Source organism: Armigeres subalbatus, chromosome 2 (assembly GCF_024139115.2).
Source record: "Armigeres subalbatus isolate Guangzhou_Male chromosome 2, GZ_Asu_2, whole genome shotgun sequence".
Classification (NCBI taxonomy): Eukaryota; Metazoa; Arthropoda; class Insecta; order Diptera; family Culicidae; genus Armigeres; species Armigeres subalbatus.
Genome location: NC_085140.1, coordinates 449657027 through 449676066, shown reverse-complemented (window position 1 = coordinate 449676066; position 19040 = coordinate 449657027). Strand labels below are relative to the sequence as shown.

The 19040-nt window shown below is 41.2% G+C and overlaps 1 protein-coding gene across 12 annotated transcripts in view; it reads left to right on the top strand.

The window, feature by feature from the left end:
• The window catches only part of LOC134213728 (nuclear hormone receptor FTZ-F1 beta), a 99183-nt gene that overhangs the window by 68754 nt on the left and 11389 nt on the right, over positions 1–19040 (top strand). For 5 of the 12 annotated variants that reach the window (XM_062693031.1, XM_062693030.1, XM_062693042.1 and 2 more), the window contains 3 exons: positions 1743–1791; positions 17143–18315; positions 18379–18590. In XM_062693031.1, the coding sequence (XP_062549015.1) occupies positions 17234–18315; positions 18379–18590 (1294 nt within the window). In that variant the 5' untranslated portion in view covers positions 1743–1791; positions 17143–17233. The other 7 variants (XM_062693037.1, XM_062693034.1, XM_062693035.1 and 4 more) reach the window with 7 other exon arrangements.

Below are 19040 nucleotides of genomic sequence, written 5' to 3'. Positions count from 1 at the left end.
AATTCACAAAAGAAAGTTACTACTACTTGCTGCATTCAGTATTTCGGAAACATTTGTCAGTATTAAATTAAACTGCCTTTATGATGCTTAAAGCATGTAAATTAGATTAAGTCCTTATTATAGTCCCATTTCAATTTTTGATAATAATTATAATTATATAAGTGTTCTTGTTACTTCTGCTTCCTCTGTCGAAATAAATTCTGATTTTTAGTATGATCACTGCTTCTATCAAATCCAAACAGAATGAAGGTTATTGACCTGTGCCTTTTAATAGCAATGTCGTGTTCCGTCGCTTAACCTTGAAATGAGAAGAGCTTGGATAAACAGCTTTATACGAGTAGGTGTTTATTTAAGCCTCGACCCCAAGCTGAGTGGGTTGGAAGATTGCACAATAATTACTCATTTTCAATGTCAATTACGACAACTTAACGTAGGCATCAGGTCTCACACGATTCTCGAATACGGAAAGTATTCAATTATCCAGTTTCATTAACGATGAACAATATTAAAAGCACATCTATAATCATTTTATTTTTAATACGCTGTACTGAATATTATTTTAATTCTAAACACATTAATTTACTTTTATCAATCGGTTTTTTAATTTATTTTAGTATAAACTGGTATAAAAATTCCAGTAAAGTAAAATTAACACAAAATTTTAGCGTTGTTTTTTTTCAACTAATATAGAAAGACTATAAACCAGTAAGTGAATTATTCGAAGTTTTTAAGAGACATTCAATACTCTCGTCTCAATGAATGTGGCAATTAAACAACGAGAAAGGGCCTTTTCAGCCTTTCTGCAAGGTTTGCCATTGACTGCATCGCGTGAGGATTATGCAATGGAACTGCAACAATCACAACCCACTACAGCAGCAGCAGCAGCAATCCGCAGATTGTTACAACGACGATATATTCATTCAAGATCAGTTTCGATCGGAAACGATCATTATCCGGCCACGGGATTTGATCTGCGTGGTATTCTCATTTTCTTTCATCTCCGTGTCTCCAAGCAATGCCCACAGCCAGTCAGTGTTTTCAAGTTTGTTTCGAAAATTTTCCACCTCGCCATCTCGTCATCACCGTTGGTTGTTTTGATTTTTTTTTCTGTCTCTAATTGGTTAGAACAGCGTTGGGTTCATATGGAAACAATATTGCGCTCATCGTTGCCGCCGTCGTCGCCGTAGTCTGATGACAATCGCGCGTGGGTGCTTCACCGGAGAGACGACCTCTAAGACACACAGCATCCCTCCTGTCTGACTTTGTCAGCAGACAACAATGGCGATGAGTGAAAATACGAAATGATGGTTATGGTTCATTACCTTAGGGTATCCTGCGGGGGAAGAAAGGAGTGAGCAATTATAGTTGATGAAATGAATGGCATTATGCTTGAAGTTTATTGGTACTTAGGTGATATAAATTGTGATGGTTACCAACTTTTGAGCAACGCGTTAACCTTGTGAATCATAAATGCATTCAAACTCGTATCGTGTCAGCACACGGCTGGGCCATTGCCAAAGCTGATACGCGCTATGGTGGTTATTCCAATGACGATGTAGGAAGAAGTAATTCTCTTGAATGGATTTCTATTTTCGTGCCAACCGTGGGCTATTAGTGTTTAGGGTTTCTATTCAATAATAAATTTTTAATTTTTTATCTTTTTAAAATTCTAGTATTTTGTAGTGAAAAATTATTTTGTTATCTGAAACTAAATTCTTTTTTCATATCTGTTTATTTTGCAGAATCTTTCATGCGGAAGGCCTTGCATTAAAATGAATTTGTGTCAAATCGGTAAGTGAAAATTTCATATTTATAATTTTAGATCGTTTTCATAGCATCACATAAAATAAAATGACGGACCTGATATTTTTAATGTTTACAATATTAATGTTTTTGCTTAATTTCTGACAACTGAAAACATATTTTCATTGCCTGTTATATCAATTTGAGTTTGAGCATGATTCATATTTTAACAGAACATTACTTATGATCTTGTTTAGTGGAAATGTCTTCACCTGTCTATGATCTTTTGCCAAGCATGATGTAAGGCATCAAGTATGTAATAAATAGAACATTGCAATTTACAACTCTACAAAACTTATAACAATATAAAAATATTTAATTTGTTAAATAAAATTTCTCATCAACACGAACATGTTCCACATAGCTTTCTAAGTGCCCGAGGGCAATAAAACTTTATCCAGCCCACTGTGTCTAGGTCGCTCGAGGCTGACTGTAAAAAAGTTGTTTTCACCACCGGCCGCTTCACAACGGTGCTGCTCGCACCCCGACCTTCTACCGGCCTTGCTCAATGACTTGCCAGCGTGTTCTTCTTCTAGCCACAATACCACTGGCAAAGAACGAACACAGAGCGACACCGAAGACGACTGTCTCTACCACTGTCAACCGCACAGTTCGTTTAAGTGTAGACCTACGTCCTGCCTTGTATAGAGAGTGTTCGGCCGATTAACGGTTTCCGTACATCGCATCGCCAACACCGCCCCACAGCCCCAAACCGCAGACCCACAACTAGTTATCACCTCGCATCTCTCGGCTCGGCTGTTCTTCCACCGACCATCGCGCGCACTTGACGCCACACACGAAACACAGCCGCTGTCAGCCCATTTCCACTGACTCGATCCGGTTGTCCTCCTCCCATAGCGACCAGTATTAGGGGAAAGGGTTGCTCTCCATCATCAACGCATGGGTGGCTCACGTCGACGACCTTTCCATCATTGGCAGCTCTCTTCCCTTCTTGTCGTCCCATCCCCATCGAATCATGTTTTGTCTATGCTGTCCGGAGTGTATCATAAGAAGCCTACTTCGTTCTCATCACTGAATCACACTCGATGGTGTCTCGTGGGCGGAGGATATGGGTGCTCAAGCGGTCTCTTCTCTCGGTCAGACCACCCATCCACCGTAATACCGTTCAGGGATAGCAACTTCGACTTCGAGTGTACGCTTTGGCCTTGTTCGAGTTGGAAAATGTCAAAAAAGATGAATGTACTTATCATCCATTGTCGGTTGGGTGGTGGAATGAATCGCGGCCTCGTGTTGGTAGACTGCTTATTGTAAACACCGTTTCATGTTACCTTCATTCTAACGACAAATCAGTTCAATGGGAACGATTTTTCAAACATTTAGCTTTGTTTATTTGTTATGTTTTGTGCTCCTGCCTGTAGTGTGGAAGAATTGCCCAACTTAACCCATGATTCATACTGCACATATACCAGTTTGTATCTCAGTAACTAAATATTATTGGGAGACTCGATGTTTCGAGTCACCGAACGACAAACATGATTAAAAGTGAACGGATTGAGCTTGAGGTGGACGACTGTGCGGCAGTGGCGCTGTGACACACATGCGTAGTGGAGCTATTTCGTTGCGGTACACAGTGGCATTATTCAAGTATAAAGTTACCTATATGAAAACGAAATAATAAAAAACCCAGATAAACCCACCTAGCGTTGGTGGTGCCTTTCTCGCGCATTAATATAATAAGAAAAACACATAAGAGAGGTCAAAATAGCACTTTAGGGGGATAGATTTTACTTTTTCCATCAATTCATATGTGTTTGCGGTCATTTGAATGCATTGCTGCAATCTTTGAAAAAAAATTTTTTTTTCGTTTTTGAAAAAAAAATTTCTAAGGGGGGACCCTTGGCAGAAAAACAATGTTTTTTCAATAACTTTGGAACGCAATAACCGATCGGGCCAATTTTCAATAGGAAACAACTAGACCGCAATCCGCGTCGACTGCAACTTGTTGCGAGCCAATCGAATAATGCTAAGTACCAAAAAGTGTGTCTCACATTTTTGTACACACACACACACACACACATACATACACACATACAGACATCACCTCAATTCGTCGAACTAAGTCGATTGGTATATAACACTATGGGTCTCCGAGCCTTCTATCAAAAGTTCGGTTTCAGAGTGATCCTATTGTCTTTACGTATACTTTGTATACGAGAAAGGCAAAAATATTTCGGTTTTTTTAACATTTCGTGTCGAGTTTTAAATTTTACGGAGAATCATTTTACTAATTTATATTATGGAAGAACATATCCGATTAGGACTTGGAACGGGCCCATGCAGGAAGATTTTCGAGGGCCCCATTTGCATTTCATTCCAAAATTGAGGCCGAAAATGAGTTGATAACCCGCAATTTGTTTCGTTTTCAAGAAGCAAAACATTTCCAAACAATTCAAATTGCACCGTTTTTAATTTTGTCATTTATTCGACATCTTACTTGTATCGTCCCTAACAAAGAAAGGACTACCAGTCGGTCATATTTCCTGCCAAAACTGGTAATCGACTGAACAAGACCTCGTCCGCACTGGATTCGGTTTTGCCATTTGCGAAATGCGAATGGTCAGTAGCTGGAAAAACAGAAAAAGAACTGAGACTGTGCGAGGAAATAAAATATTTTTTTTTATAGAAACTTTTATTTAGTACCTACATCTTATTCTAGTGGCAGTTACAACATAAAACAAATTCAAGTACTGTAAAACAACAATTGACATCTAATATAAAGTTCACATAAACCATAAACATTTTTAGAGCCTTGTTTCTCGAATTTTCCTGAATGCTTTTCGATTCTGGGATAAAATCTAAATCTTTTTAAAATCCAATCCAAATCTACTTCAAATCCAATCCAAATCCAATTCTAATCAAACCGAAATCCAATTCAAATCCAATCTGAATAAATTTCAAATCCAATCCAAATCCAATCCAACTTCAATTCAAATCTTATCCAAATCTAAACCACATCCAATCTAAAATATTGACGAAATTTGTGACAATACACTGATGGAGTATAAAGCAATTTATTATGATTTGTCCAATCTAACGCGAACTCCTTTTTATCTAATTTTGCAAAGTGAATGCATTTGGTACCTGGTGGGTCGCAAGCAATATGGGATTCTGCTAGGTGGGTCGCATGTCTAAAAGTTTGGGAACCTCTGCCATAGATGATTCACTCGTACGCAGGCTGTTAATTTATGCTCAAGATCCTCCTCTGCATTTGGACACAGACTACACATTGGATTATTCACTCTATTTTGTCTATGGTAAAGCGCAGCGTGTGGAATTTTTCCATTGACAAGAAGATAGTAGGTAGATTTCTCCGCTGTAGTTAGAAGTTTATTTCTGATATTACGCCATACTCTACACCACAGCACATTCGGATTTTGTTGTACTACTTTAGGCACCTTAACAGTGCTTCGGAAAACAGATAGTATTGCTGGTGCTGATGCAGTCATGATTATGGCTTCAGACAGATAGGGCAGCTCTTTAGCTATCCGCTTTAGACAAGGGTACAGTGTTGGGATTCCATTGATGTTTGGAGGATTCTGCATCTGTTCCAGAAACGATACTGCGAAGGGGGTATATTCATGGCACTTCAGAAAACGACTAAGCAGATTTCTGTATTGGAAGGTGGAGATTTTGTCCACCTTTGTCCACTGGTAGAGATAGTTGCTCCATAGCAATCCAACATGGATAACGAGACCAAATAAAGCTTCCGATGCGAGATGTTATTTTGGCTGCTGCGTAGTTAGAGATGCTGATTACTGATGCCATGAACCATAGTCGCGAAGTCACATAAGTGTTGACAAGTGCAACTTTTTGATGCAAGCTTAGAACTCGTTGCTTGAAAAGCCACATTAGTTGAGAAGTTTTTCTTATAACATCCGCCCAGTTGAAATCAATGATGCGCTTTTGTGAGTTGAAGTAGACGATTCCCAAGATTTTGATCGACTCCGTAGTGTTAAGCCATTCCACGTACTGCATTCTCTCCCTTTGAGGTCCTATGTTTATAGATGTCGTCTTGGTTAGATTAACCTTCGCACCCGAGTATAATCCAAAGTCCAGAAAAGTTTTCTTGATCAATGACAATTTAGCTTCATCAACGACGATTATGGATATGTCATCAGCATAGGCCACGACGAGTTCTAAAGGATTGTTGCATATGGATGTGAGCTTCTGGAGGAGGGGATGGAGGTATAGGAAAAAGAGATGCATACTCAAAGGATCTCCTTGGCGTATAGATCTTTGGATTTGGATCTCAGGGCCGAGATAAATAATGGTTTACGGACAGATCGGAAATTATCCAAAAGCATAATCCGATAGAAACCGAACACGGTACTTGAATTTTTTGGAAGAAGGTGGAATTCTCGTTGAAAGCACCGAAGCCAGTTGAGACGATTATGCGGAAGCCTCAGTGAAGTATCTATTGTTGTTGACGTTTGTTTGACAAACATTTTTTTTATAGAGAACTAAGGATGTTAACGATCATTCAGTAATTTGCGTTCGATCATTTAGTAGTTTGTCAATAACACATTCCAGAAGCTTAATTTCAAAATATGTTGTATGGTGGACTTCTAGTGCGAAGGTTTTTCTAAAACTTTGCCTAATGGTTCGTTATTAGAATTCAACTAATAAGGGAGTTAGAGCGCTAGTTGCAGTAACTTAAACTAAATGATTGGAATTTTGTTATCATTTAGTCTAAGTTGCTGAAACTATAGCTATAACTCCGTAACTAGTGGAATTCAAACAACGAACCATTAGGCAGAGTTGTAGAAAAACCTTCGCACTAGAAGTCCACCATTAAACACATTTTGAAATTCAGCTTCTGGAATGAGTTATTGACAAACTACTAAATGATCGAACGCAAATTACTGAATGATCGTTAACATCCTTGAACAACTATCAGATATAAAGTATAAGCCTTAGTGAACTGACTGGCCATTGGCATTTTGTTTGTGAAAAAATAAAGTTTCACACTTCAGATTTTGCTACCAATACAGAGCACTGGCGGTACCAGCACCAATGGTGGGATACCAACAATAGGTTTAATAATGATTTGGATCAAAAGTCAGCACAGTAATTTGCGGGAAAATAGACTGATTTGTTACCACAATATTCTCAATCTAATCAATTTTCACAAAAGTTCTGAAATGTTCAAGGTTTGATAAAAAACGAAATATTAATTTAATTTGATCCATTTTATATTTTTGAGTATGAATGAAATGTGTCTCAGAATTGCTTCGTAATTTTAGTAAAACTTACTCCAGGAACTTTTTGGAATATTTCTCAAAAAACTTTTTTTAAATCTATATTGGAGCGACATTTAGCCCGAGGCTGATCGGTCCTTTCCAAAAACTTGCTCGGTTATTATCCGATAATTTTTTCGGTAATTTCTTCAGTGTTTTTTTTTCGGAAGCACCTTTTGGAAACGAAGATCCCAGGAAGTCTTTAGGGAATTATTACAGTGATTCCCCCATGACTTTCTACTGAAATTCCATATGTATAGGCCATAACTGATGGCGTGCAGTCGATAGAAGCACTTCCAGTTGATCCTTGACAGTGCTCTTCAGGCACAAAGCCGGCCAGTGCCAGGAGCAACGGTTCGTAGGAAACCACACACTCCGTGGTGGGATGTCGAGTGTACACAACTTTATCGCAAGAAATCCGCCGCGTTCAAAGAATTTCGAAAACACGGTTCGATCGTTCTACACAAACGGTACATCGCGTTCGAGATCTAGTTCAAGAAACTGGTCAAAGTGAAAAAACGCGGATATTGGCGCACTTTTGTTGAAGGTTTATCGCGCGAGACCTCAATGCCAACTCTGTGGGCCGTCGAGAGAAGAATGTGCAACGCGTCGTCCGTAAACGAAGATCGTGAATGCTCGTCGGGGTGGATACTTGACTTCGGAAAGAAAGTTTGTCTGGATTCGGTACCGGTGAAACAAGATCTACGTTATACTTTTGCTGACAGGAATGATATGGATCGCCCCTTTTCGATGATTGAATTCTCGCTTGCTCTCCTCTCATGTAACATTTCCGCTCCGGGGATGGATAGAATCAGGTTCAATTTGCTCAAAAACCCCCCGGACGTCGCGAAGAGACGCTTATTGGCGTAATTCGTATCGCCCCATCGCGATGCTGTCCTGTCTTCGGAAGCTGTTGTAGAAGATGATTCTCTTCCGGCTAGACAAATGGGTTGTATCAAATAGTTTGTTTTATCAGATACACAATTTGGTTTCTGCAGGGGCAAGGGAGCGAACGACTGTCTTGCGTTGCTTTCTTCAGAAATTCAGCTTACTTTCGCTAAAAAAGAGCAAATGGGCTCAGTGTTTTTGGACATTAAGGGGGCTTTTGATTCAGTTTGCATCGATGTCTTATTCGACAAACTTCACTCGTGTGGTCTTTCACCAATTTTGAACAATTATTTGTACAATTTGTTGTCAGAGAAGCGTATGAGTTTTTCTTATGGTGACTATGCAACTTCACGAATTAGCTACATGGGTCTCTTCCGGGGCTCATGTTTGAGCCCCCTTCTTTAGATTTTTTACGACAGAGACATTGATGAATGTCTCGTTAAGTTGCTCGTTAAGACAGCTTGCAGATGATAGCGTTGTATCCGTTTCGGTAACCGCAGTTGATCTGCAAGGACCATTGCAAGATACTCTGGACAATTTGTCCACATGGGCTGCGAAGCTGGGTATCGAATTCTCTCCGGAGAAGTTCCCGCTTCAACTGATGGGTAAGACAATCACCCATAGCATATCTTCTGAATACCTCGGGGTCTGGTTCGACTCGAAATGCACCTTCGGGAGGCACATTGTGTATCTGACACGAAAATGCCAGAAATGGATCAACTTCATGCGATCAATAACTGGAATATGGTGAGGAGCGCATCCCGAGGATCTAATGACGTTGTATCGAACAACCATTTTGTTGTTCCTCGAATACGATAGTTCTTGCTTCCAGTCCGCGGCTAAAACACACATGCTGAAGCTTCAACGGATTCAGTACGTGATACTGGTTAGGTTAGATGAATTCGACTCATACGATGAGCTTGAGAGTACTCTCGGGAGTACTGCCTCTGACAGATCGTTTCGCGGAATTATTTCTCGGGTTCCTCATCCGCTGTGAGGTTCCCAATCCATTGGTCATTGACAACTTCGAGAAGCTGCTTGAACAAAACCCCCAGTCTCGATTCATGAGTGTTTTCCACTGTTACATAACGCTGGAGGTAAGCCCTTCTTCTGTAGACACTGATCGTGCTAACTTCTTAGACTATAACAGTTCCTCTGTAGCTTTCGATCTGTCCATGAAGCAGGAGGTTCATGCAATACCAGACTACCTTCGTGCGGAGGTCATACCTCCATTATTTGCAAGCAAATACGGGCACGCTAGCGAGGAGAGAACCTTTTTCACAGACGGGTCAAAAATCGATTACTCCACTGGCTTCGGTGTTTTTAACGTTTTTCATTGCGCCTATTTTAAGCTCAAAGAGCCTTGTTCCGTGTATACTGCTGAGCTATCAGCTATACACTATTCACTCGAGCAAATCGCATCCCTACCTCCTGACCACTTTTTCATCTTCACCGACAGTCTAAGTTCCTTGGAGGCTGTTCGGTCAATGAAATCGGTGAAGCACTCAGCATATCTTCTGAACGGGATATGGAAAGCTTTGAGTGCTTTATCAAAACGGTCATTTACAATCACCATGGCTTGGGTCCCTTCTCATTGCTCGATCCCGGGAAATGAGAAAGCGGACTCTTTGGCTAAGGTGGGCATGGAAGGTGATATTTACGATCGGAAAATCACCTTCGATGATTTTTTCATATTAGTTCGTCAGGAAACCTTGATCAGCTGGCAACAAAAATGGACAAATGGAGAGATGGGTAGCTGACTGTATTCAATTCGCCCGCAGGTGTCAAAGCGTCTATGGTTCAAAAAACTGAATATGGGACGAGATTTCATTTGAACCATGTGTCGTCTAATGTCCAATCACTACACTTTAAATGCACATCTTTTCAGAGTGGGGCTCTCGGAAGGAAATGTCTGTGTTTGCGGCGAGGATTATCAGGACATCGATCATGTCCTGTGGGCGTGCGAGGAGCATCGTGGCCCCATATCTGCGCTAAATGAACATCTCCGCGTCCGAAGAAAACAACCAAACCCTATTAGGGATGGCGGGCCTTGATCTCGAGTACCCCATTACGAATGTCTGTCTCTTGTAGTCAATTTCAATATCTGCCGTTAATCTTTTCCGTATGTCCTCCTCTCCTAAGCCGTGCGGTAAGACGCGCGGCTACAAAGCAAGACCATGCTGAGCAATTTTCGGATTGGAAATTGTCTCGACTTCCTTGGGCATAAAGGTATCATCGTGTTAGCCTCATGATATACGAATGCAAAAATGATAACTTGGCCTAGAAACCTCGCGGTTAATAACTGTGGAAGTGCTTAATGAACACTAAGCTACGAGGCGGCTCTGTCTCTGTGTAGAGATGTAATGCCAATAAGAAGAAGATGATGTGTTCCTCTCGTTGTTGTCTCCCAAAAAAAAGGTTGGTTTGTTTCGTTACATATAGTAATCATCGCGAAGTATGTGAACTTTGTGAGAATCAGCATCGTAACTGTATTATTGTATTCTCTAACCTCGACCAAACCGCGAGTCTTTCGGTTCTCCAGAACTAACACTATGAATAAGAATCAAGAAATGTATTGTTAAATTTGATTTCGTCTCCGGAACGTTTTACGGCAAATGAGCCTTCCAAATAATTGAAAGATTAAAAAAAAACTGTGCATCCAGAGAAAACAATGGATCACCGATGAGACCTGGAGGTAGATATAAAAACAAAGAGATGCCGCGATAGAGCGAACAACAGCCAGAGGAGCCAAAGCCCGATACGATACTCAGGATTCAGGAGAAGATCGATGTGATCCTGTGTTGACCATAATGCCGCGCTCCACATCATTCTGGAGTCTGGAGCAGGTCAACGAATGCCAAGGTTCCCCTTATTTCGTTTTCATTGACAACGCTACTGTTTCTAATCGCAATCGACGAGATTCTGGTAGGTGCGATTGACCGTGAACCAAACCGCGGGCTGCTATGGCAGCCTATAACTGTAACATTTCTAGCTCAACGACCTTGCCGGTAGCTCCTCTGCGGCAGGTTTAATCGTCAACGTCATCAAAATCAATTCGTTGGATGTGAACACGGCGATCTCTTTCAGCTTCACAGTAGCCCGGGAGTTAGTGGAGAATGTTCGAAGCTTTCAATATCTTGGTAGCCAAATGGCGTCAGACGGCGGTATCAAGATCTACATAGGCGTATAAATCAAGAAGGCAAGGGCTGCCTTTCCGAGTTTAACATGGTGTATATCAGTGGAGAATACTTAACCTTTTGTCTGTGCTCTGGGGTCAATATGACCCCAGGCCACTTTGAGTGGCTGCCATTTTTTTTGTTTTCAACCGATTCTCCTAATTTTTGGTAGTTTGGTAAAACTCGCCGAGATCTGTCTCCTAGGTGCGCTTGAAAAATCTTGAAAATTTGCGCTACAGTGTATTTTTTTCAAAAAGATGTCTGTAGCTCTGAAGTCAAATTGAAATTGAATGCTATAACTTTTTAATGTTAGGCCAATTTTGGATTTTTAGCTGTTTGAAAGATAACTTAATCATCTTTCAGATCGTTACCAAAGATTGACTATAGGTGGGCAGGTACATCGCGGGGAGGAGTTTTCGTAAAAAAGGGTACAAAAACAGTGATTTTTCATGCTTATTTTACTTATATCTGAAAATCCTACCCATTTTGAACTGCACTTTTTCAAAAAGGTTATGCAGGAAGGCGTGTCCTTTGACATGAGGCATTGATTAGTTTAGAGCTTGGTCGCTAGGTGGCGGTATATTTGAATTCATTATTTTAGACTACTCAAGTAATTCCGATATATGGAATTCTTCTCAGTGTAAATATTCTTATCGCACAAATCTGAAATTTGTAAAGATGACGTCTTTAACAAAGTTCGTCTGGTGGGAATGGACTGTCATATGACGGAATAAATAATTAGGAAATTTACAAATAGGCGGCGCTAGTGTACTTACAATATTCTTGCATATTTGAAATATTGCTTTAGCTTGAGATCCCTCATACCTACAACCAAGTTGTATTCGGCAACATTGTTCAGGATGTCCAGGACTACAAAGCGGTGCTCAATATAATGAGCACTTCTTCCAAGATGCGGTGCTAATGAGCTGTTATATTGTGGTAGAGAATGTTGTGGTAGAGTTCATTAAAGGTTTTCTTTGCATTCAACCTGCTCCAGCGATGCTGCAAATAATAGAATGTGTTCACAGAATATGTTTTAGGTCATTCAAGAAAACCCTGGAACTAAGGCCTTTGGGTCTACATGCGTTACCAAAGATTAGCCAATTTGCCGCCTATTTGTAAAATTCTAAAATATTACTTCCGTCACTAGACAGTCCATTCCCACTAGACGACCTTTGATCAAGACCCATTTCAACAAATTTTCAATTTGTACGATAAGAATATTTACACTGAGGAGAATTCTATATATCGGAATATCTTGAGTAGTCTTAAATAATGAATTCAAATATACCACCTCCTAGCGGCCAAGGTCTAAACTTATCAACACCTCATGCCAAAGCACACGTCTTCCTGCATAACCTTTTTGAAAAAGGTGCAGTTTAAAATGGGCAGGATTTTCGGACATAAGTAAAATAATTATGAAAAATCACTGTTTTTGTACCCTTGCTCACTAAAACCCCTCCCCGCGATGTACCCGCCCACCAACAGTCAATCTTTGGTTACGATTAAATTATCTTTCAAAACAGCCCCAAAAATCCAAAATCGGCCAAACAATAAAAAAGTTATAGCAATTTCAATTCGGGGTCAATTTGACCCCAGAGCACAGACAACGTAGGTTTTTTTTAGCACAGACAGAAGGTTCACGGCTGCATGTGTCCATCAACTTATGCTTGTGGAACATAATTCGTGCCTGGTGATCTCACAACTGGATCTTAGACTACAGCGTTGTCACCAGAGACCGATAGCAACTAAAATTCGAGATCGGGAGTGGAGCTGGGTCGGCCACACCTTACGTAAAGACGGAAACAGAATCTGTAAACAAGTACTAGACTGGAGCCTAGCTGGACACTGTAGCAGAGGCAGACCCAGAGGCTCATGGCGGCGCAGCCTCAATAATGAATTAAAAGAAGTCGACTAAAATCTAATTTGGCAACTGGTTAAGGCGATAGCTGAACATCGTCCAGGATGGAGATTTTTCAAGTCGACCCTTTTCATCACTCCAAAATATGCATCTGTAAAGCTACAAAGTGGTGGATTCGAATGGAACAGCACTAGCTCGTCTTATTTCAATTGTCCTTACACAAGTTGAGTATATGCCAAATGATAAAGAATAAATGAAAAATATCAGCTGAGGAATGAATGATGTACAAACACTCAATCAAATACCAATTCTTGATAGTGAGCTGATGGTAACGAAAGGAGCGGTAAGTTGAAATCAAATTGGATTGATCAGTCAGACCAGGCGAAATAAAAAAAATCAGGACGGATCTTCAACAGGCTATTCCTGTACATACATTATTTTGATACAAAAGCTTTTAGTGGAATGTATTTACTTGTCATAAGACGAGTTTCTACTAGTGGAATTAAATGGAATAGTTCATATTTTGTCCACATATTCATGATCGATATGCAGGCAATCTTCCAAAAGTCAAAATTTTCAATCTTTGTAAATAGATCATACATAGATTCTGTTCGCCTTTCGGCCACTGTGCAAGAAGACCGTATCGTGCTTATATCGTGTGCTTCTCTTACAAGTGGAAGACTGTGGAAACTCTTCGAGCATTCAGCATTTCAGGTGACACAGTGAAAAACCACATGTTCTCGTGAAAGGTAGTTAACGCTTTGTGGTAAGCCAAAATACAACCCATCAAGCTCGGTTTACTTTTGAATATTGCGTTTTGGAAATGCATTCGTACTAGGTACAGAAACTGAATCTCGATTGTTGTTTATATGTTGCCACAAAGTTTTAAAACGTTGAACGTGCTGTGCGTTGGAAACAGTGATTCCTTCTTTGTCTTCTAGTTTCTCTTGGCCGCTAAACCAAGATATTAAAAGGAAAGGAAACCGGCGATACCTCCCCAAAGTTAACCTCCTGAAGAGTTGGTGGACACGCTTGGGGTTGTTGGTGAAATTCCGCGTTTCCTACAAGCCTCTCGGTCACCATCGTCCTCATTGTTTGTGTGAGGCGGAATTCATTCTTTCACTTTGGTTTGTTGTGCTGCTGCTGCGGGATGTGTACACACGGTTGGGAAAGTGGTGTTTGTTCAAAACAAGCAACATGTACACGGAAGAAAAAAAGTACCCAAAATTGAGTACTTTTAAACTTACTTTTGAGTTATTTTTTCTCTTCGCTTTCATCCACTCTTTTCTTTTGTTGTCAAAAACAACAAAGAGCCAAACAATCCAACGACGCCAGTTCAATACGGAAGCCAATGTTGAGTTTTTATTACCTGAGGTCGAAATTGAGTGAATTAAACTTAAATTTGGGTCAATAAATTTTCCGTTGGGTACTTTTTTAACATGGGAGTAAAGGCAAACTACTTCGACCCTACTTACTCAATTTTGGCTTCCCGTACGGATGTTCGAGGTTGGGTGAATTAAACTCACTATTGGGTAGTTTATTTCTTCCGTGATATAAGAAATGGTGTGACAAGTGTTGCTAGTCGGACATAATCGAAAATTCGTACAAGCATATGGGCCTTTTCACGAGACGTTTAAAAACAGCTGATTTTATCGTCAATTGACAGTTCTTCTATGAAAGTGACAGCTTCGGACTTGCAGGCCTGTTCAGCGGTTGTAAACAAGTGCAGTCTCGGCAGTGTCACGTGAAAAGGCCTATTGTTCCTATGAGGCTTTCATAGCGGAATGACGTACATGCAGTTACAAAGCGTAGGTGTTGTAGGCAACAGGCATTAAATTTTAGTTCGAGCTATAATTTTTTTTGGTTTATGGTTCCAGCTTAGAAACCCTGGCGAGTGGCGCTGGATGTTTTCAAAGCCTATTGTTCTTGCATTGAATAACACTTCATCGAATACAATATTACTGGCACCACCAGAGCTTAGAAAACACATTCAATACAAAATGACGGTGGACAACGAATATTACTGGAACCAGGTTTTCTTCAACCTTTATTACCAATCATTTTTCGATTCATTTGAAGATATTATTTATGTTTTCATGATAATCAGTGAGCTCAGAAACCACCAGACAAAAAGCGATATTTTCTAACACTTGAAAAAGATTAAATAAATCGTTCGTAGAAAAAACATGTCGTTTTAAATGCCAATAGAGACTGATAGCTGGAAATCTACTTGTCAAATGCAAACAGTTGAGAACCTATAGTGTATTAGAAGGGATTGAAGGTCCAGCAGTCTCCTACAGTCCTACAGATGTACGAAGACATGGTCAATCTTTGTCGTTTATGCTTTTTAAGTCTCTGGTCAGCAGTGTTGTGCTGAATCATTATCAGACGATAATGATTGCAATTTTCATGTGAAAACTTTTCACGTGAAAACAGTAGGCGAGTTGTCGCCGGCGACAACTTCTCAAATTTTGTACTCAAACGATAATAAACACAGAATTTTCATTCAATCATTATTCTTTATTAATATCAGCTAATTGTCAACAGTCACGTTATATCTTCTATTTGGCGTTATAGTTTCATGGTAGCAAGGAAAAAGAGTTCAAAATGTAACGGTAAATGCTTCAAATCAAGATACGATTTTCGAACGATTCTTAATCGCTGGCGAGTTTTTATCACTTGATCATTTAAAAGTGGGATCGCGGGTGAGTTTGATCTCTCCCGATTTTTCTAAAATTTGATTTTTCCCATCCCTGATGGTCAGTGGTCAGTATCGTATCCCCATCACACAAGCCCCACCTGAGTTAATCTGTCGCATATCTGGCAGCTCAGTTCCACTGTTTCCCCAAAGCAAAGTATTGCGCGCTGGCCCGACCGCGACCACCGAGCCAACCCATCCGTCGTCTAGTCGACTGTAGTTCGTCGGTTTCGAGCCCCACACTAATTTACAATGCAAATCATCGCGTTCCGCGCGCCTACCGAACCAGAGTGCAGACACGACATGGGGCAGCAGCGCGCAGAGACCGGCTTTGTCGTTCCGTTCAAGCCAAGCTCGCTTCAAGCTCATCACCAAGCGGTCGGTGTTGTGTTGTATTATCGCTGCGAGTTGTGTTTACTCCCCATATTCGCATTTCGGTGTGGCGTTGTGTTTGCACAACGTGGAATGGGCGTGTGTTGGTGGGATGACGACGAACGGTGTGACGCACATGCAAGGTCGTTGCGTACAAATCCAACATATCTGAAGGTCGTCGTGTCTACACAGCTATATATCGCTGGCTGCTCGCCAGTCATTCAGTTCGAACGGAGGTAGCACCACTACCACGCTGTGGTCGGTTCATGCGGCGCTGTAGTGATGGAATGTATTTGAATGGGATCCTGTCCGCGGCTTGGACTTCTTCGGAGATAGAGAAACGGCAACGAGTGTTGGTGTTGATCGGTTGTGTTGTGTTTCTTTGCTTTTTTATGATTTCCAACCGTGTGGGGCTTATTCAGAATTGAAAGAGTGAGCGAGTGAGTTGAAAGTACAGTAAGGAAGGCGAACGTGTGTGAAGTCGACGCGCGGAATAGGGACTCGCGGAGATATAGGAATGGAAGGTTGAAGGTAGCAGTCGAACCGATTCTGTTTGCTGCTGCAACTTGTTTTCTAGTTGACTGTACGGGATTCGAAGCGATTTGTTGTTTTTCATGTAGCTCTGTTTGAATTGGTTTGTTGAGGATTCAGCATAAATAATCACTGAAATGTGATATCCGTAGAGGGATGAGATGTGATTTTGTCTATCAAGCGTTGTATGTGAGTGTGCCAAAAGTTAGTTGTTTTTGAGGAACTAGACAAAGTGATGAAAAAACCAGGATTAAAAACGTGTGACGAGTGAGATTTACTCTTTAATCTTTTGTTGTCTGGTTCGAACTGGAAGGTTGAAGTCTGATAAGAATTCACAAGCAGAATTTTTCAGGTGTAGTGTTATGGGCCATAAAACGGAAATAATAAACGTGTTGTTGAATAGCAGCAATTCATACTCAGCTCTAGAAATTCAATGACCTTGACCAATTCGACATCGTAATTTGTGACCATTTCCTGAATTGAATTATTTTAATCTTTTGATGACTTCACGCCACCTGACTTATCTCGACCTTTCTTTGGATTTTCTCTTTTCAGAAATGATTTCTGCTTCAATATTATTGTCTTAGCATCGCATGTCCCGTGTGCCGTGTATGTGTGAAGAATATTAATCGAAGCAGCTAGCAGAATGACATCAACGGAGTCGCGAGGAAACGTTTCGGTAACGACGATCAACTGTGAGAATGATCCGAGTTTCAATCCGACCAACAACATGAGCAGCATGATTCCTACACCATCTTCCGGAACCAGTTCCGGAAGTAGTAGCAGCAGTAACACTCCGAACGCCAGCACCAGCACGATTTTCGGCAACGTTGGCATCAGAATAACCGTGCCAAAAATGGAAGAATCCGACGAGTCTGATACAGAACTATCAAACATAGAAAAGACAGCCAAGGTCAACATGAGAGAGGATAGTCGCGCTAGCAAGGGATTGCCACGGCCAATGTCCTGGGAGGGTGAACTATCCGAACCAGAAGCGATGATGATTGATAACGAAAACAGTTCCAGTGGCCCAAGTGGGCCAGGGACGGAAGCCAAACCAGATCCGCTCTTAGTGGCCAAGGAAGAACCCACTGGACCAGGGATAACGGAACCACTGGCCCTGACCGCCAATCACAGTAGCAGTAGCTCGCCCCTTCCAAACCGAGTTATCAAACCGGAAGTGGGCATTCCTTTAATCAACCATAACGTAGCTTCCAGCTACGCAAATTCCATTCCAACTAGCAGTAGTATTAACGCTAAGAAACTCCCCGATGTCATAAACCTCAAGTACGAGCACGGGCTCGCTGAAAACCTTCCAGCAATCCACTCACCCCTCCTCGTTCGCTCAAAAACGACTCTCCTCCCAGCCAATCCCAGTCCTGACTCTGCCATCCACTCCGTCTACACCCACAGTTCCCCAAGTCAGTCCCCCCTAACGTCCCGGCATGCACCCTACACTCCATCGCTGAGTCGCAACAACAGCGACGCTTCCCACAGTAGTTGCTACTCCTATAGTTCCGAGTTTAGTCCAACGCATTCCCCCATCCAAGGACGGCACAATATGTTCACCGGCGGGTCCTACAACGGGTCTCCGCTGCATCACTCAGTATTATTCAAACCGATGATTGACAACGAACAAGCGCTGAAGCTCGCCAACCAAGACGAACCGGTCTTCGACAGCGAACATCTGCCGTCCCCGGGAATCTCCCGGCAACAGTTGATCAACAGGTAAGCTTCCGTTGAACATTCGAATAACACTAAGTCTTTTAATGCATAACTCTCGAATTGCAGCCCTTGTCCCATATGTGGCGACAAAATCTCCGGCTTCCACTACGGGATCTTCTCGTGCGAGTCGTGCAAGGGTTTCTTCAAGCGAACCGTGCAGAACCGGAAGAACTACCAGTGCCTTAGGGGAGCCGCCTGTCCGGTGACGATTGCCACCCGGAAGAAGTGCCCAGCGTGCCGGTTTGAGAAGTGCCTTCAGAAGGGGATGAAATTGGAAGGTGAGTTTATGCTTTCTGTTTACAAATGTGACTGATTATTCGCACGCTGGATAGATTTTACAGAGTGCAGAAAGGATGAATGATCTCAAATGTGTAAATCTAATTTGTAGAATTTTCCGACCATTGACATCGTAGATAGGTACAACGTAATCAATTATATCATCTTCAGTTTTGTCAGTCAGGGTGTGAACAAATCGTAACAGATGTTCATCGTCGAAGATGAAGGACAATTCTTCATTTTTTTTGCCTTTTATAGCATGGTCACTATTTTGTAAATTATTAAAAAATGTAATTATTTTTAAATCGATCGATAACGAAAATGTACATGGAAAACAATAATATAAATTTTGGCACCCTACCGTTGAGAAAACATTTATCACTTAAGCCTAAGTCGATAATGGAACAGGATACGGCAAAACCATTAGCCGCATTTTGCGTGCTATATATGTT